Here is an 18,159-nt window from a genome sequence, read left to right on the forward strand (position 1 = left end):
GGGACCCCGGGGCTGGGCACCGCTTATGGGGCCATGGGCATGGGACAGGAGAGACCCCGAGGGGCTGGGGGGGGGCAGCACCACCCCCGTGCCCATCAAACGCCACCCGCATGGTGCTGGGAGGGGGGGGCACACGCGTGACCCCCACAACACAGGGACCGTGCACATGAAGGTAAATGGGGGGGTGCGGGGTTGGGGGGGGGGGGGATTTAGAGCTGAAACGCTGCACGTGGGTGATGCGGTGCTGCGGGGGGGGGGCGTCCCAACGGGTGTGCGGGGAGGGAGGAGTGGGAAGGGGGGGTCACAACGCGGTGCGTGCTGCGGGGGGGGGGTGGGGGGGGGCGGGTGCTGCGGGGGTGCTGCGGGGAGGGGGGGGGGTGGCGGTGATGTGGGGAGCACACGGTGCTGCACGTGGCTCCTGTGCGGTGATGGCGGGGGGGGGGGGGGGGGGCACGGGTTGCCCACCCAAAGGGGCCTTGGAGGGGGGGGACACGGGATGGTCAGCACAAGGGGTGAGCCGAGGGGGGGCTGTACAGCAGCTTCGAGTCCATCGAGGGCTCCCCCCAGCCCCGGGGGGGGGCTCAGAGCCTGGTGGGACCAGGGTATTGCTGCTGTGGGGCGGGGAGGGGGGGGCGCATCCCACCGCGGCTGAGGTAACCAGAGCATCGGTGCGGGAGAGGATGGGGCCCTGGGGGGGGGGGGGGGGGGCGAGGGGGGGGGGGGGCTGTGGCCAGGCCCTCACCGGCTCCCCGCACCCGGAGCACCGCCGGTACCGTCCCCCAGCACGTTATTGCTTCGTTAATGGGGGGGGGGGGGGGGGGGGGGGGGGGCTGCAGGGGCCTCACTGCCGGCTGCTGTCCTGCTCCACCTTGATGGTGCCGCGGGGGGGGCTCAGGGGGGGCCGGAGGACCCCGTTCTGCCAGCCCGTCCTCGAACTCTGTGGGGAGAATCAGGGATGGGGATGGGGGGGGGGGGGCATCAGGAAGATGCTTCCATAGAGAACAATGCTGCTGCCCCCCCCCCCCCCCCCGGGGGGGTGCTCACCGGGTGCCGGGGGCTTCCCGGGCAGGCAGGGGCTGAGCCGCCCCACACGTTCGTGGGAGACCAAGCGGGCCAAGCGCAGCCCCTCGTCCATCAGCGTCTGCTGCAGGATGTGGCGGCTCCAGAGCCCGTGCGGGGGGAGCCCCAGGGCCACGTCGGGGCCGGCACCGGGCGGCGGCGTCAGCCGGGGACAGGCCCCCGCCACTGCGGAGAGAAGGGGGAGATCGGGGGTTACCCGATGGGGAGGGTGGTGGGGGGGGGGGGGGGGGTGTCCGGCTGCTGCCTATGGACGGGTCCCCAGCTCACCCTGCAAGTGGCCGTCGAGGCTCTCCCCGGAGAGGCTGGCGGCGTCCTCCTCCAACGCGGCTCGGAACGCGGCCCCGGGCGGCTCCGGCCCCAGCGGCAGCGGCAGCAGCTCGGGGCGGCTCTGCTCCCCCGCCTGCCGGGAGCGCGCAGTGAGCGCAGGGCAGCGGGGACGGGCCCCATCCCACCGAGAGCAAGGGGAGCTCCGCGCTGTGCACGGCACCAGCCCCACAACCAGCCCCCCGCATCCCCCTGCGGCAGCATCGGTGCGGGTACGGACCCACCTCCTGCTTGAGCCGCTTGGCCGCGGTGCCTGCGCTGTCCTCGGGATGTGCCCTGCGCGGGGAAGGGGAGCAGGGGGGGGGACACACACACACACGAAGGGGCTGCGTCAGGCGTGGGGTGACCGAGCAGGGGCCCTGCGGGCAGCGCCCGGCGCCGCGGGGAGCGTGGGCCGGGCAGGGCGGTGCCGCGGCATCGGGGCTTTGGCACAGATGGAGCCGGGGGTGGCACAAGGGGGGGAGCGAAGGGAAAGGGCAGCGCGGCCACAGCGCACAGCGGGCAGGGAGGGGAGAGGGATGGGGCACCCCCACCACCATCATCATCCCCACACCCCCCCCCCCCGGCATTCCAGCCATTACTCCACCTCCCGCGGGTCCGAGGTCGGGCAGAAAACAACCCACACGAGGGAAAGGGGAACTTGGGTCCCGTCCCCATCGGGAAGCACTGAGCTATGGGGTGCGGAGGGGGGTGACAGCCAAGACCCCCCCCCCCCCCCGTCCGGTTTGTGACAGGGGGGGTAGCCAGGTCCGGGCTCACCTGGACACCTTGAGCGAGGACAGGTAGGTGCTCTCCCGTGCTACCTGGCGCGAGAGGGAGAAGAGCTCGACGCGCCGCAGCAGCAGCGAGTTGTCCCGCAGGCAGAACTGCGCGGCCGCCTCGTTGATGATGAGCTGTGGGGCGCAGAGGATGCGTGAGAGGGGGGGAAGCCCCAGCACCCCATGGCACAGGCAGCGTCTGACCCAGCGGACCCCATCTCCCACCCTCCCCAACCAACAGCGGGACCTGGGCACCACGCACCTCGTGCAGGGTGAGCTGCTTGCCCTCGCGGCGCCGGGCCTCGCCGCGGCCGTAGATCGCGCTGTGCCGCCGGATCTCCTCCTCCTTGTGCCGGTCGCCGTCCTCCAGCTGGAAGATGTGACCCACAGCCTTGGCCAGCTTCTTGTTGAGCTTCATGAGCGCCCGCAGCTCGGCCTCGCCGCCGCGGGGGTAGTTCTGCAGCAGCCGCTCCACGCTCTCTGCCACCGTCCCGCGCCAGCTCCGGCTCCAGCACCTCGGTACCCATGGCCTGCTCACCGCTGCTCCCACCCGGGGAGAAGGGGGGACCCCCCGGCTCCTCATCCCCCGCCGCCCTCCGACTCAGGGGTGCTCCTCCCCGGCCACGGCGGCACCGCCGACGGTGACAGCTTCTCCCCCGGCTCTGTGGGGGCTCCGGGCTGGGGGTGTCCCGGTGCTGCTGCCCCCTTTGCCCGCAGCCTCGCCGGGGCTGGCGTGCCCATTGCTGAGCGCCTTGCGCCCGCCCGCCTCCGAGAGCTTGAAGAGGGGGATGCTGCTGACGGGCACGGCCGAGACGGGCTGGCTGAAGAGCCCCGGGTTGGAGGCCCACTCACGCAGGGCCTTCTGGAGGCGGCGGACGTGCAGGGGTTTGGTGGCCATGCCCACCAGCGCCATGATCTCCAGGAACTCCTCCTCGCCCGCCTCGCAGAGCTGCTGCACGTCGTCCCCCCCTTGCTGGATGAAGGTCTCGTAGTAGCCCAGCAGGTTGGCGCGTTGCAGCACCCGGTACAGCTGCAGCTCCCCCAGCGTGCGGGGCAGGGCCATGGCGATCGCGCCTGCAGGACCCACGGGTCACGACGGGCACGCAGGAGAAGCCCCCTCGCCACCAGGGAGGTGACGGGGGGTGCCCCAGGGTCCCCAAACCCCACGGGGCACCCAGGCTGGGTCGGACCCAGTGTCCACAGCTCCTTCAGACACAGCAAACACACGAATGGGCCCCCCCCATCCCCTCAGCAGCAGCCCCGCACCTCCCAGAGCCCCCCGTGGGGCCGGGCACGCTCCCCCATCCCTCCCCATCCCCGACGGCGCAGCGCGAGTCCCGCTCCCGCAGGGGCCGCCCTTCCCCGGCTCCCGTTCTGCTCCGTGCCCCTCGCTACCGGTGCCCCGGTCCCCCCGGCCCCTCCCGCCGCTCCCCCCCCCCCCCCCCCCGTCGGTCGCTCACCGCCGCCTTGGAGCCGCCTCCCGGCCGCTGCGCCCGCCCCGTGCGCGGCCGCTGTGGTGGTAACGGGGGGGGGGGGGAAGCAGCCGGAGCTCCGGGACCGGCGGGGCCGGGGGGTGCCGGGGCTCGGGATGGGGATGGGGGGGGGGGGGGGGGGTCCCGCGGCCGGGCCGGGCGCTCTCGCTCCTTCTCTCCGCGCCGCTTCTGCGCGCCGCCCACACGGGCGGTACCGTGAAATAGCAGCGGCCCCGGCAGCGCCGCGGCGTGGGAGGCCCCGGGGGCGGATCCCGCGGCTGCCGCCCCCGTCGAGCACAGCGCGGGCGGCAGCGGCGGGGGGAGGCAGCAGCGGGCGGGGGAACCGGGACCTTCCCCCCCCCCTCCCCCCCCCCCCCCCCACCGCTTTCCCCGCTCCCGGAGCCGCTGCGCCTCCCGCCCCGACGTGGGGGGTACCGGGGAACCGGGCGGGGAGGGAGCTCCCCCCCCCCCCCCCCGTCACCGGGGCGCAGGGGACGCGTACGGGGTCCCGGGGAGCCGGTGCTTGGGGGTGGTGATGGGGGGGGAAGACCGCAGCGCTCGCAGCATCGTTATCGTGCCCGTTATCCCGGCCACTTCGTGCCTCAGCCCCCTCGGTAGGCTCCAGGGTGAACACCCCAGGCGCGGCTCGGGCGGAGGTGACTCCTCGGGTTGGGGGGGACACGGTAAAGAGCCACATCCCTCCGCCTCCCCCACCCCCCCCCCCTCCATTCCGGGCTTGCTGGGGGTGGGGGGGGGGGGGGGGTCACGTCCCGCGCCCCGGTCCTGCGTGTCACGGCGCTATTTATACCGGGACCGGGCACGGCTCCAGCCGTCGGGGTGGGGGGTGGGGGGGGCAGCCGGGTCTCAGTGCCCCGCTGTGATTGGGGGTCCTGCCCCATCCGTACCCCCCCCCCCCCCAAAACACCGGCTCCCCCCTCCCCGCAACCGGGGGTCCGGCTCGGCGGGGCCGCTCCCAGGCCCGGCGCTGCCCCCGGCTGACGCACATCCTCCGCCTACGGCCCCGCCGCTTCCCGGCTCCGCCGCCCACGGGCCCGGGGGGGGGGGGGGGGCCGCCCGAGCCCGCTCCCCGCTCCCCGCCTACGGGCGCCCGCTGCCCACGGGGACCGGACCCGCTCGGGAGCCCCGCGCATCGCCCCCCCCCCCCTCGATGTGCCATGAACCGGGCCCCGAGCCGCGGCCCCGCAGGAGCCACCGCGGCCCCCGGTGTCCCCCCCCCCCCCCCGCCCCGGAGCCCCGCACGCTGCCCGCTGCGGGGGCTGAGGGGCGGAGCTCCGCGCCCCCCTCCACGCGTGACACCCCGAACAAAAACAACGCGTTCCGATAGGAGGAGGGGCTTGTCAATCAGGTGTGCTTGCCTCTGATTGGCTGAGGGGCGTGTCTGTCAGAGCCGTTACCAAGGCGGGGTTAGCGGTTGCTATGGGATGGGCTTGAACCCTCCGTCTGGTTGGCCACCGCGGTAGGCGTGCCTGGCTCCTGATAGGCTGCTCAACCAAGCTGCCTTCCGATAGGCCGGTTTACCCTTCACTCGGCGATGACGCAACGCTAGCGCCCTCTCTCATTGGCTGCCTCTTGCCCCTCGGTGGCCGTTGCCAGGCGGAGAGGCGGAACGGCGGGAGGGATGAAACCGGCTCCGGGGCGGCGGAGGCTGCTCTGGGCCGCGCTGCTGCCGGTGCTGCTGCTGTTGGGGGCCGCAGGTACGGGGGGTACCGGGAGAGACGGGAGCAGGGGACGGGTCCGTGCGGTTCACCACCTCCGGAGCGGGGCTGTCCCCGTATCCCGGAGGATGCGCTGCTGGATCCCCCCCCCCCCCCCCCCCCCCCGCCCCGCTCTGTGCCTCGCAGATGCCGGGGCATCGCCGGTGATCTCGCTCCTGGAGGGCCACGCGTACCGTCACTCGACCCCGCATCACTTCTGCTACACCAACACGCACAAGCCGCGGTGGCACGAGATCTGGACCAGGATGCAGGTGAGAGGAGGAAGAGGAGGAGGAGGAGGAGGAGGAGGAGGAGGAAGGTCCTTTGGGTCCCCGAGGGAGCCATCCCTCCGTGTGCTCCCCTTTCCCCTGTGCAGATCCGGGTGAACAGCAGCCGCATGATCCGGGTCACCCAAGTGGACAGCGAGGAGGAGCTGGGCGAGTGGAGCGTGTGGAGTTTCCTTTCGTCCTTCCTCAAGGAGAAGCTGAACGACACCAGCATCGACGTGGATCTCTACAGCACGAAAACCTGCCTCAAAGTGGAGCTGCTGGAGGACGGCACCGTGTACTGCGTCGTCCTCTTCCGACGTACGGCCCCTCCGTGGTGGGGGGCTCTTTAGGGGGGGCAATCAGAACATGGGCTTGTGTGCTGAGGGCTGGTCCTTCCTTGGGGAAGAGAATGGGCTGCAGAGAGGAGAATGTGTTCATCCATGGGGTGGAAGCTTAGGGCTCTGGTCAGGGGCTGCCGGGGATGCTGCCCCTTCCCTGTCCTTGTGACTGCACCCAAGGGACTCTGTGCTGGGCTGTTCTCCATCCGGATTCATTCCCTTTCCAGGCTTTGACCCAAAGCTGTTCCTGGTGTTCTTCCTGGGCCTGTTGTTGTTCTTCTGTGGGGACGTGCTGAGCAGGTGAGTGCCCTGGGCACGAGGAGCGTCGGGTGCCAGCGCCCGGTTCTGCCTGTGCACAGGCACCCCTGAGCTGTAGAACACCTCGTGTGACCTCTGCAGGAGCCAACTCTTCTTCTACTCGGCCGGGATCAGCTTTGGCTTGCTGGCTTCATTGCTCATCCTCATCTACATGGTCTCCAAGGTCCTGCCCAAGGTGGGTGCCTGAAGAACACCATGCAAGAGCAACCTGTGTACAAGAACAAACTGTATGCAGCTGTACAAGCTGTATGTGGCTGGACAAGAACAAGCTGTACGCAGCTGTACAAGAACAAGCTGTATGCAGCCATACAAGCTGTATGCAGCTGTACAAGAACAAGCTGTATGCGGCTGTACAAGAACAAGCTGTATGCGGCTGTACAAGCTGTATGCAGCTGTACAAGAACAAGCTGTATGTGGCTGTACAAGAACAAGCTGTATGCGGCTGTACAAGCTGTATGCAGCTGTACAAGAACAAGCTGTATGCGGCTGTACAAGCTGTATGCAGCTGTACAAGAACAAGCTGTATGCGGCTGTACAAGAACAAGCTGTAAACAGCTTGACTCTCCCATCTCTTCCTCTAGAAGAACCACGTTTACTTCCTGCTGGCAGGGGCTGGTCCTTCTCCCTGTACCTGCTTCAGCTGATCTTCAAGAACCTGCGGGAGATCTGCAAGACCTACTGGCAGTACCTGCTAGGTGAGTGTGAGCCCTTTGGGCTCCCTGGAGCTGCAGCAGGCTGGTTGCCAGCCGTATCCTGGGCTGCATCCTGAGCAGCGGGTCGTGGAGGGGGTCCTGCCCCTCTGCTGTGCTCTGTGAGAGCCCCCCTGCAGTACAGTGAGCAGTTCTGGTGTCCTCAACATAAGGACATGGAGCTGTTGGAGGCCATGAGGATGCTCAGGGGCTGGAGCAGCTCCCATAGGAGCCAGGCTGAGGACATTGGGGCTGGAGCAGAGAAGCTGCGTGGGGACCTCAGAGCAGCTCCAGTGCCTGAAGAGGGGTACAGGGATGCTGGAGAGGGACCTGCAGCAGGGGCTGGAGCGATGGGACAAGGGGTGATGGGTTCAGGCTGGAACAGGGGGAGTTCAGGTTGGAGATAAGGAAGCTCCTTAGTGTGAGGGTGCTGGGGCACTGGGATGGGTTGAATGGAGAAGGTTTGGATGCTCCAACCCTGGCAGTGCTCAAGGCCAGGCTGGAGCAAGCTGCTGCAGTGGAAGGTGTCCCTGCCCATGGCAGGGGGTTGGAACTGGATGAGCTTTAAGGTCCCATCCATCCCATGTCTATGATAAGATGCTGGTTTCCTGCCAGCTCGGTGCTGCAGCTCCTGCTCCTCTGGGGCTCCTTCAGCCAGGCTGAGCCTCTGCTCCCTCTGCTCTCCCACAGGTTACCTGCTCCTCATGGGCTTCGTGAGCTTCGGCATCTGCTACCGGTACGGCCCATTGGAGAATGAGCGCAGCATCAACCTCCTCTCCTGGGCCCTGCAGCTCCTGGGCCTCTTACTGATGTACTCAGGCATCCAGATCCACCCCGTCGCCTTGGCCTTGGTGGTCGTTGCCTTCTGCACCAAGAACCTGGACTACCCATTGCACTGGGCTTTCACTGCCTACAGGTGAGGGCTGCATTCGCTGCTCTTGCTGCTGGATGGAACCCATGGGGTGGGCATCCCAGGGGCCTGTGCCCTGTTTTCCCTGGGGTTGGTGCCTTGGAGCAGGAGCCAGAGGGACCCAGCAGCTCTGATCCCACTGCACGGGCAGTGACCGCTGCTGCGTTGGCAGGAGGGTGCAGGGCGCCTGGCTGGGGCCGAGCCCCCCTCGCCTGCTCACGGAGGAGGAATTCCGGGTCCAGGGCGAGGTGGAGACCCGCAGAGCCCTTGAGGAGCTTCGGAGCTACTGCAGGAGCCCGGATTTCTCTGCCTGGACGGCGGTGTCCCGCATCCGGGCGCCCAAGAGGTAACGTGCCCCGGCACGGGGGTGGCCAGCCCGGGTCTCTGTGTGCTTCTGGAAGCCCAGGCTCGCTCTGTGCTCCCATCCTGGCTTTAGGGATGGGGAGATGGAGGCAGGGATGCTCTGCGGTGGGTTGGGAGCAGGGGAGGTGCCGCAGGGGAAGGACGGATCAGGCTTGGTCCTGACGCCAGAACGCTTCATCCTGGTGTGCCAGAGCCTCACAGGAGGGTGCTGGGCACGCGTGTGCAACACGCATGTACAAGACGTGTGCATAACGTGTTTCTTTGCGGCTCCTTACCAGGTTTGCTGACTTTGTGGGTGGCGCCTGGCACGTCACCCATGACGAGGTCTCTGTCCACGAGCGGGAGTATGGCCTCGGTGGCATCTTCCTTGAGGACCAGCTCTTCGATGAGGAAGAGGAGGAGGAGGAGGAGGAGGAGGAGGAGGAGGAGGAGGAGGAGGATGCCTCCCTTGCCAGGAATCACACCTGTAACTCCCTGCCCTACAACCACCTGGATGCTGATTGAGGTTGGCTGCCCTGCATGGAGGTGAGGGGCAGAACTGCTGCTGCCGCTGTGGAGGAGCCCCTCTTCCTGCGCCAGCACCTCTGGGCTCTGCTGGGCGCCTCCCTGTCTGTGGGGTGGGGACGGAGCGAAGGCGCTGTCTCGTGTGCAGGTGCCTGGGAGGGTTGAGGTGCACGAGAGGACCTTCGGACCTGTCCCTCCAGTCCCTGCGTGCTCAGCCCGTGCCCGCAGCCGGGCTGCTGCCAGGAGCGCCCTGCTCCTCCTCTTACCAAAGACACCAGGGGCTGCCTGGGATCTGCCTTGTCTTAAACTCCCTGTGGATACCAAAAAGCCCTCGATGGAGACGTGGCTCAGCTCCGGCGCTCGGGAGTGTCCTTGTGGTGCCCTGCTCCCCGCTGCTGCTGTGTCCTGGCAGAGGCCGGGAGCAGCCTCCCTCGTCCCCGTGAGGATGAGTGCGGATGCGCTTCCTCCCCTTCCCACCTTGCTGAAGTGCGGTGCTGGCACCTCCCTGTGCCATTGAAGCCTTTCACCAGTGTTACGTGGGGCCATCCCCACTGCTGCGCTCCCTCCTGGCTCTGGCAGAGTTGGAGGGGACACCCCATCTATGCAATCACAGCAGCCCTGTGAGGCCCTTTGCTAAGCAATAACCCTGCCCCTGTGGCCACTGCTGCCCTGGCCCCATCGCAGGTTTACTCCCCTGGCCTTGCCTTGCTTTCCTTTCCTTCCCGTGCTGGTGTGAGCCCCCTCTCTTGCTGCATCCCTCTGTGTGACTAATGACTGATTATATTTGTAATAAAGATGTATTTTGTAGCTTCGGAGCCTCCTTTGTCCATCCCACGGGCCAAGGATGCTGATGGTGCCTTGGGGGCAAACGCCCTGCCCCTGGCTGCTGTGTTCCCTATGGCAGGGCTCGCCACGGGTCTCACTGCTTCCCGCAGCCCTGGGGAGGAAGCTCCCTTTGTTTGCTTGGAGCTGCCGGGGGTTTTCCCTGCTTGTTCCTGCCCGGAGCTGCCACCGGGGCAGGGAGGGGAGCGCGGCCGCAGCCGCTCCGAGGGGCCAGGGGCAGCGTCCCGGTTCCTTGTGCCTCAGTTTCCCTGCCTGCGAGCGGGCACCGTGCCCCGAGGGAGGGCCCCTCCGCTCCCCCGCCCCTGCGGGGGCCGCACCGGGCGCTGGGCTGGGCCGGAGCCACTCCACAAGCTGCTGCTCTGCAAGCGGGAGGTGAGTCCTGGACCCCTCTGCTCCCACCCAGCCTGGAGCACCCAAACCCCTCCATACCCCCCCCCCCCCCCCCCCGGGGCACCCCATCCCCACAGCACCCAACCCAGGGCACCTCCACCTCGTGGGGTGTTGGGGATCCAGCGCTATGGGCAAGCTGGGGGGAGCCCTGGAGCTGGGGAGGGGGGGGGCTCTTGTTGTGGTTCCCCCCGATGGGTGCTCGCTTTGGGCTCCTGCTCCCAGCAGCACGGGGGGAGGCTGTAGGGACCGGTGGGTGCTGCCTTGTCCGGATGGAGCCATCCCCATCCTTCCCCACCTCTGCGCTCGTGAACTTTCCCCGGGCACCGGTGTTCCGGGGCTGGGTTTACAGCCTGCACCCGGGCTGTAAACGGGGGGTGAAGGTCACCCCAGGGCCTGGGACTGCTCCGTAAGAGCCAGGTAAGGGATGGGTGGGGAGGGAGCAGGATCTCATGGGTGCCTTTAGGTGCTGCAGGGCTGTCAGGGGGGGTCCTGGGCTCCCCTGGCCCTGAGCCTGGCCCTTCCCATCCCGGCTTCCCCCTGCCAGGAAGGAGGGAGGAAGCAGAGGCTGGATTTGTCCCTGCCTCAAGAATAGGCTCCAGGTGTCCGCGTTTCCTGCCCGGGGCTCCGCTTCCCCTTCCCTGGTCCCCATCCCCATCCCGGGGTCCTGAGCGCTGCGGTGCGCTCCGTGCTTTGTCCCACCCGTGCGACGAAGTCGGGGGGGGAGGCACCAGGGGCTGCTGAGGACCAAGGTGGTGGTGGTGGTTGTGGGGGGGTTATTTTGGGGCCGGGGCTGCGTGTCTGTGCCTGCAGCGCCCGCCCCTCTCCGCAGCATCCCCGGAGCCGCCCGGCCATGGAAGCCACGAAGCCGCTGCTGGACGCGGCAGCGATCGGGGACCTGGTGCTGCTGGACCCGCTCAGCGAGGATTCGCTGCTCCGCACCCTGCGGGAGCGCTTCCAAAGAGGAGACATCTACGTGGGCACCGGGATGGGGCTGCGGGGCGGGGCGGGGGGGGGGGGGGGAGCGGAGCGAGGCGCTGGGGTCTGGGTGCCCCCCCCCGCAGCCGCACGCAGCATCCTGCTTCCCTGCAGACGTACATCGGGAACGTGCTGATCTCGGTGAACCCCTACCAGCCCCTGCCCATCTACACCCCCGAGAAGGTGCAGGAGTACCACAACTGCAACTTCTTCGCTGTGGAGCCCCACATGTGAGCGCGGGGGACCCCCTCGGTCTCCATAGACCCTGCCTGAGGCTTTGGGGTCCGAGGCAGCGGACTCACAGCCATACAGCTTTTGGTGTCCCCTGCTCCAACCCCCTTCTAACCCCTCCTCACCCGCAGCTATGCCATTGCCGATGATGCCTATCGCTCGCTGCGGGACCGCGACAGGGACCAGTGCATCCTCATCACTGGGGAGAGCGGGGCTGGCAAGACGGGTAGGGGCAGGGACGCCACTGGGTGCTCATAGGGGTGCTGCGGGACGGGTGAGCACGGCCCTGGTACCCACGGCCCCTCGCTCACAGAGGCCAGCAAGCTGGTGATGTCCTACGTGGCAGCCGTGTGCAGCAAAGGGGAGGAGGTGGACAAGGTGAAGGAGCAGCTCCTGCAGTCCAACCCCGTGCTGGAGGGTAAGCATCCTGCACCCTGCCTCCTGCGTCCATGCCAGCCCCCCTGGACCACGCTGTAACCCCATGTGTCCCCATCCTGCAGCTTTTGGGAATGCCAAGACCATCCGTAATGACAACTCTTCCCGCTTTGTGAGTGCCCGGGATGCTGGAGCTGTGTCCTGATGGGGCTGGAGGCACAGCAGGGGATGGGGATGGGGATGTGGGGAGCGGATCCCCTTACCCTGACCCCAGCCCCATCCCTCAGGGCAAATACATGGATGTGGAGTTCGACTTCAAGGGAGAACCCCTGGGAGGGGTCATCAGCAACTGTGAGTAGCGACCACCCATCCTGGGGGGGTCCCCATGCACTGCACAGCCCACAAACACTGCCCCTGCCCACAGACCTGCTGGAGAAGTCCCGCATCGTGCGGCACGTCAGGGGCGAGAGGAACTTCCACATCTTCTACCAGCTCCTGGCCGGGGGCTCGGTGCAGCTGCTCCGTAGGTCCCAGCCCCATAGCACAGGGTCCAAGGGGGATTCCATGGGGGGCTATGGCTGAGCCTCCCCCTTGTCCCCGCTGCAGAGCAGCTGAAGCTCCGCCGGGACTGCCAGCACTACGCCTACGTGCGGGGGGAGAGCTGCAGCCTGCCCGGTGTGGATGATGCAGCCAACTTCCGCGCCGTGCAGGTACCACCGGGACCAGGAAGCTGGGATCCCCCCCCAAACCATCCACCCCATCCTGCTGAGCTGCCCGTGTCTGTCCCCAGGATGCCATGAGGGTCATCGGCTTCTCACCCACCGAGGTGACGGAGCTGCTGGAGGTGACGGCCGTGGTCCTCAAGCTGGGTAATGTGGAGCTGAGCGGCAGCTACCAGGCCAGCGGGATGGAGGCGTGCAGCATCGCTGAGCCGCAGGGTAGGGATGGCGATGGGACCGGTGTGGGGACCCCCTCTCGCCCCCCTGCTCCGCACCCCTCTCATCGCCGCATCCCTATGCACAGAGCTGCAGGAGATCGGCGAGCTCATCGGGCTGGACCCCGGCACGCTGGAGCAGGCGCTGTGCTCCCGCACGGTGAAGGCGCGGGATGAGACGGTGCTCACCACGCTCAGCGTCCCCCAAGTGAGTGCCCCCCCATTGCAGCACCCAGTGCCCCCAGGAGCAGCCACAGGGACCCCCGCTTCATCCTCTCCATAGGGATACTACGGCCGGGATGCGCTGGCCAAGAACATCTACAGCCGCCTATTCGACTGGCTGGTGACCCGCATCAACACCAGCATCCAGGTGAGTGCCCAGGGGGACAGGCACCGGCTCCCCCGTCCTGGATGGGGCCCTGGGCCCCCTCAGCACCCCGCTGTGTCCCCAGGTGAAGCCGGGCAAGCAGAGGAAGGTGATGGGCGTCCTGGATATCTACGGCTTTGAGATCTTCCAGGTGAGTGCAGGGTCCCCCCAGCCCCATTCTGCAGCGCCGTGGGTATGGGCATGACCGAGCAGGACCCCTCTTTCATAGGACAATGGCTTTGAGCAGTTCATCATCAACTACTGCAATGAGAAGCTGCAGCAGATCTTCATCCTGCTGACCCTGAAGGAGGAGCAGGAGGAATACGTCCGAGAGGTACCCCCAGCGCACGCTGGCTGGGCAGGATGCGGCCCCTCTGCCTGTGCCAGAGGATGGCCCCATAGAGCCTCGGCCCCCCAGCGATGGGGAAGTGCCGGAGCCGTCTCCGGAGCACGTCGCTCCCTCGGCCCGCTCCCTGCCGGGAGCACATTCAATAGCAGGAAGGCAGGGAGGGATTCGGGATCCCTGTCCCCGTAGCCGGACATCCGGTTCCTGCCCCACATCAGCTGGGGGGGTGTCCATGGGGCAGCCTCCGGAGGTCCATGCGCATCCCTGTCTGCTCCCAGGGTATCCAGTGGACCCCGGTGGAGTTCTTTGACAACAGCATCATCTGCAACTTGATCGAGCACGTGAGTTGCGCCCAGTGATGGGGTCCTGGCTCGGGGTCCTGGCTCCCCCCCATCACATTGCTTTGGGTGACACCATCCATCCCGGTGCAGAGCAAGAGCGGGATCCTGGCCATGCTGGATGAGGAGTGCCTGCGGCCCGGCGTGGTCAACGAGGACACCTTCCTCACCAAGCTGAACCTCCTCTTCGCCACCCACAAGCACTATGAGAGCAAGGAGACCCAGAACGCCCGGCGCATCATGGACACCAGCCTGCCGCCGCAATGCTTCCGCATCCATCACTACGCCGGCAAGGTCCATGGGATGAGCTGGGAATGGGCGCAGAGACACGGATCCATCACCGCCGGGCGCTGACCCCGCTCCCTGTTGTAGGTCACCTACAACGTGACGGGCTTCATAGAGAAGAACAACGACCTCCTGTTCCGTGACCTCTCGCAGGCCATGTGGGCTGCCCGGCACCCGCTGCTGCGCTCCCTCTTCCCCGAGGGGGACCCCCAGAAAGCCTCCCTTAAGCTGCCCCCCACTGCAGGCTCTCAGTTCAAGGCCTCGGTGGCGATGCTCATGAAGAATCTCTACTCCAAGAACCCCAACTACATCAGGTACCAGCCCCATGGGGAGAGAACCAAGGCTCTGGCATCATCAGGGACCCCCTCATCCCATCTCTGCCCTCCTCAGGTGCATCAAACCCAATGAGACCAAAGCAGCGATGCTCTTCACGCCGGAGCTGGTGCTGGCGCAGGTCCGGTACCTGGGGCTGATGGAGAACGTGCGGGTGCGGCGCGCGGGCTATGCCTTCCGGCAGCTCTATGGCTCCTTCCTGGAGCGGTACAAGATGCTCGGCTCCCGGACCTGGCCCCGCTGGACCGGTACTGACAGGTAATGGGGATGGATGCGACAGCGAACGGTGACCCCCTCATCCCTGATGCTCCGAGCAGCCTCGTGTCCCTCCGGTGCAGGGCAGGGGCTGAGGCTCTGCTGCAGGAGCTGGCGTTTCCCCCCGAGGAGCTGGCGTTTGGCCACACCAAGATCTTCATCCGCTCCCCACGCACCGTGAGTCTGGGGGCACGGGGGGACCCCAGCCCCATGGGCCCCATTGCCACGCTGGGGGGCCCTGCTCAATGCCCTGCTTGCCCCCAGCTCTTCGACCTGGAGCGGCGGCGCCAGGAGCGCGTGGTCCAGCTCGCTACCCTCATCCAGAAGATGATCCGGGGCTGGCGCTGCCGGACCCAGTACCAACTGATGCGCAAGAGCCAGATCATCCTCTCCGCCTGGTTCCGGGGCCACGCGGTGAGGATGAAGCAAAGGGGGGGGGGGGGCTGGTCCTTGACCCCCAAACAGGGCCCTCGGGCTCACCCCACCTCTCCCACCGCAGCAAAAGAACAGGTACAAGCAGATGAAGAGGTCGGCGCTGATGATCCAGGCTTACGTGCGGGGCTGGAAGGTGAGGGGTGAGCACCCCAAGGCCACCAGGTCTCCCAGTGCAGGCAGTGGGGTGGGAAACACCACGCACCCCATGGTGGGACCAGACTCATCTCCTCTCCCTGTCTTCCATCCTTCTCCCTCCTTCTCTCTTGCTCCCTATCTGTGTTGGTGCTCCCGCTCCCCGGGCCCCCCGGGCTCTCCCCCCACAGTCTCGCCGGCTCCTGCGGGAGCTGAAGCTGCAGCAGCATCGCCACGCAGCCTCCACCACCATCGCCGCTTACTGGAGAGGGTACCAGGTAACGCGCCCCGCTGCATCCGTCCTGTCTGCCTGTCTGCCTGTCTGTCTGCCCCCCTTGTTCTCTCCGCTGGGGACCGAATGGGGACGGAGGGGAGGGATACCCGCATCCCGTAGGGGTTGCCGTGATGATGCCCCATGTCCCCATCACTGACGGGGGTCTCTGCAGGTCCGCAGGGCGTACAGGAGGTATTTCCGTGCTGACGCCAGCACCCGCTTGGCCAACTTCATCTATCGGCGGCTGGTGAGTGGGGCTCGGGGCATGGAACCCCCCTGCTCCTACCACGGGGCTGCACCAGGGACCCTCCCAACCCCTTTCTGCCCCCCCCAGGTCCAGAAGTTCCTGATGGGGCTCAGCAGGAACCTGCCACCGCTGGCGGTGATGGACCGGACCTGGCCCCCGGCGCCATACAAGTTCCTGGCCGATGCCAACCAGGAGCTGAGGAGCATCTTCTATCGCTGGAAGGTGGGAGATGGGGACACGGAGCGGGGCTCCCTTTGGGACCTCGTGTCATTGCCATCGTCCTTCACCCCTTGGTAGTGCAAGAAGTACTGGGAGGAGCTGCCTCCGCAGCGCAAGGCCTTGCTGCAGACCAAGCTCTGTGCGAGCGAGCTCTTCAAGGACAAGAAGATGCTGTACCCCAAAAGGTGCTGGGATGGGGGGGGGGGGGGGGGCTGGCAGGGTGGGGGGGTGATGGGGCAGCACCGTGCTCACAGCCTCTGCCCCCCCCCAGCCTGCAGCAGCCCTTCCGTGGCAAGTACCTGGACCTGACCCAGAACCCCAAGTACCAGAAGCTCCACGCTGTGGCCAAGGACAAGCTGGTGATGTCTGATACCGTGAGGAAGGTGAACAGAGCCAACGGCAAGGTGAGACCCCATCCCTGCGGCACCGGGAGGGAGCACGGGGGCCGCGCTGACCCCCCCCCCCCAATCCCCGGTACCCACAGGCGGTGCCGCGCCTGCTGCTGCTCACCACCGAGCACCTCATCCTGGCTGACACCAAGGCCGCCCAGCCCAAGACCGTGCTGAGCCTGGGGGACATCCGCAGCGTCTCCGTCACCCGCTTCTCCGATGGCTTCTTGGTGCTGCACCTCAAAGAGGTACCCAGGGAATGGGGCATCCCTTGGGGGGGGTCCCCAGCGCAACTGAACCCCCCTTTCCCCCCACCCCAGACCTCCACAGGGGCAGCCAAGGGCGACTTCCTGCTTGTCAGTGACCATCTCATCGAGCTCGTCACCCGCCTGCACCAGACCCTCATGGACACCTCTGCTCAGGCCCTGTCTCTGCACATCACGGACCAGTATGGCCAGGGAGGGGCTAAAGGGGGCGTGGCTAAAGGGGGTGTGGCAGGGTGGGGCGTCAGCAGGATGGTTCTGGTTGGCTGCAGCCCATGAGCAGTTGGTGTAATGAAAGCAGCTGAGCGGGGGTGTCCCCCCTTCACCCTATTCTCTCCCTCCTCAGCATCTTCCGCATCCTTTTAATGACCCTCCCACCCCTTTATGATCCCCCCCACCCCTTTATGATCCCCCCCATCCCTTTATGATCTCCCCCATTCCTTTATGATCTCCCCCATCCCTTTATGATCTCCCCCATTCCTTTATGATCCACCCCATCCCTTTATGATCCCCCTCATTCCTTTATGATCCCCCCCATCCCTTTATGATCCCCCCCATCCCTTTATGATCCCCCCCCATCTCCAGGTTCTCCACCCGCCTCCAGAAGGGCGACATGGCCATCACCGTGGTGGAGTCGGAAAAGGCAGGCACCAACGGCCCCGTCTGCAAGAAGCGGGGCAGCCACAGGATGGAGGTGCTGGTCCACTGATGGGGACCCCCTCCCTCACCCCTGCAGGGACCCCCCCCCCATCCCCTGTGTGTCCTCCTCCTGCACCCAGGAGATGCTGCACCCCCATTAAAGGGATGCTGTGGTGTCGGTGTCGCAGTGTCCCCCCCCCTCCTTACCGGCGCAGCAGGGACACCCGCGGTGGTGTAGATGGGGGGGTGTTGTTCAGAGCAGAGGATGGAGCCCCCACCCTGGCCCCCCCACCTTCCCCGCCGCCTGATTGCGGCCGGCTCTCGGCTCGGCAGTGATTGGAAAGGCCCCAAATTGCAGCCACTTTTCCCATTAAGTGGAAGCAGCTCGCTCTGCCGCAGAGGCAATTTCGGGGTGGCCGCGGGTGGCTGGCACGTGAGGTCCTCGCCTCTCCATCCCCATCTCCCCCCCATGCTCAGCATCCCCAGCCCTGCTGCAGGACCCCCCCCCCCCTTGTCTCCATGCAGGGGGCTCCTCGCTGCTGCATTTGGGGAGCTGAGAGGAGCCGCTGCTGCACCCCCATGTCCTGCAGCCCCCCCGGAGCGGGGTCCCCACACGGCAGCCACCCCCCTCCCCTCGCTGCCTTTTCTCTCCTGCACTCATCGTGCTCTCAGGGAGGGTTTTTTTCCCTGTCCCCACACGTCACCCGCGTTACCTTTGGGAGCTGCCACCTCCCCATCACATCAGCATCAGCACCAGCTCCCCGGTGGGCCCTGGAGCATCGCTGTGCTGTGTCGTGCATGGGGATGGCGGGGGGGGACGACACGGGGACCCACACACATGTGTGGCAACGCGTGCCAGCACGCGGAGGGGAACGTGTTTGTGCCCGATGCGGGGGGGACTTGACGGCAGGGATGTGCCCTGGCTCTAAGGGCTTCCCCCTCCTCTTTCCACCATGGGCTGCATCACGTCCCAGCGCAGGGACCCTCCTGCTTGTGCGTGATGAGGGGTGAAAGCCATAAAGAAGCCCGGGGGCACCGCAGCCTTTGGCGGCCGCATCGCGCTTGGCACCGCTCAAGGAGGTGTTATTCATTAATTAGGCCGGCTCTGGCCAGGCTCCCGTTTAATTAACGTCCCCAGCACTGCAGATG

General features: G+C 66.9%; 3 protein-coding genes across 6 annotated transcripts; 2 read left to right on the plus strand and 1 right to left on the minus strand.

Annotated features, from left to right (window-relative positions):
* Positions 1-66: 66 nt before the first annotated feature.
* On the minus strand, positions 67-3,681 carry NAB2 (NGFI-A binding protein 2). The gene is given in 10 exon segments (XM_065659491.1): positions 67-937; positions 1,045-1,245; positions 1,348-1,480; positions 1,629-1,680; positions 2,164-2,297; positions 2,425-2,652; positions 2,654-2,756; positions 2,758-2,840; positions 2,842-3,236; positions 3,623-3,681. Coding segments are annotated over 9 exon segments (1,674 nt in total). The 5' UTR covers positions 3,226-3,236; positions 3,623-3,681; the 3' UTR covers positions 67-581.
* Positions 3,682-5,268: 1,587 nt separating this feature from the next.
* Positions 5,269-9,547, plus strand: NEMP1 (nuclear envelope integral membrane protein 1). The gene is given in 10 exon segments (XM_065659673.1): positions 5,269-5,349; positions 5,497-5,621; positions 5,726-5,936; positions 6,184-6,256; positions 6,356-6,449; positions 6,856-6,880; positions 6,883-6,969; positions 7,654-7,879; positions 8,046-8,219; positions 8,515-9,547. Coding segments are annotated over 10 exon segments (1,317 nt in total). The 5' UTR covers positions 5,269-5,273; the 3' UTR covers positions 8,741-9,547.
* A 198-nt stretch (positions 9,548-9,745) lies between these two features.
* Positions 9,746-17,184, plus strand: MYO1A (myosin IA). 4 transcript variants are annotated; one of them, XM_065659665.1, is made up of 29 exons: positions 9,756-9,955; positions 10,803-10,946; positions 11,063-11,178; positions 11,311-11,405; positions 11,493-11,597; positions 11,680-11,726; positions 11,842-11,905; positions 11,979-12,077; positions 12,161-12,264; positions 12,345-12,492; positions 12,578-12,696; positions 12,772-12,858; positions 12,941-13,006; positions 13,085-13,189; positions 13,480-13,542; positions 13,633-13,833; positions 13,912-14,138; positions 14,215-14,415; positions 14,496-14,589; positions 14,677-14,826; positions 14,912-14,980; positions 15,171-15,257; positions 15,426-15,500; positions 15,588-15,722; positions 15,798-15,904; positions 15,991-16,123; positions 16,204-16,356; positions 16,429-16,556; positions 16,957-17,184. In XM_065659665.1, exons 2-29 carry the CDS (start codon positions 10,824-10,826, stop codon positions 17,078-17,080), a joined length of 3,225 nt encoding a protein of 1,074 aa, XP_065515737.1. In that variant the 5' UTR covers positions 9,756-9,955; positions 10,803-10,823; the 3' UTR covers positions 17,081-17,184. The 4 variants fall into 4 exon arrangements, with proteins under 4 accessions (XP_065515740.1, XP_065515737.1, XP_065515739.1 ...); XM_065659666.1 differs by lacking the exon at positions 9,756-9,955 and adding an exon at positions 10,366-10,390; XM_065659667.1 differs by lacking the exon at positions 15,171-15,257.
* The last annotated feature ends 975 nt before the right edge of the window (positions 17,185-18,159 follow it).

The sequence above is a fragment of the Lathamus discolor genome, chromosome 23, assembly GCF_037157495.1.
Source record: "Lathamus discolor isolate bLatDis1 chromosome 23, bLatDis1.hap1, whole genome shotgun sequence".
Classification (NCBI taxonomy): domain Eukaryota; kingdom Metazoa; phylum Chordata; class Aves; order Psittaciformes; family Psittacidae; genus Lathamus; species Lathamus discolor.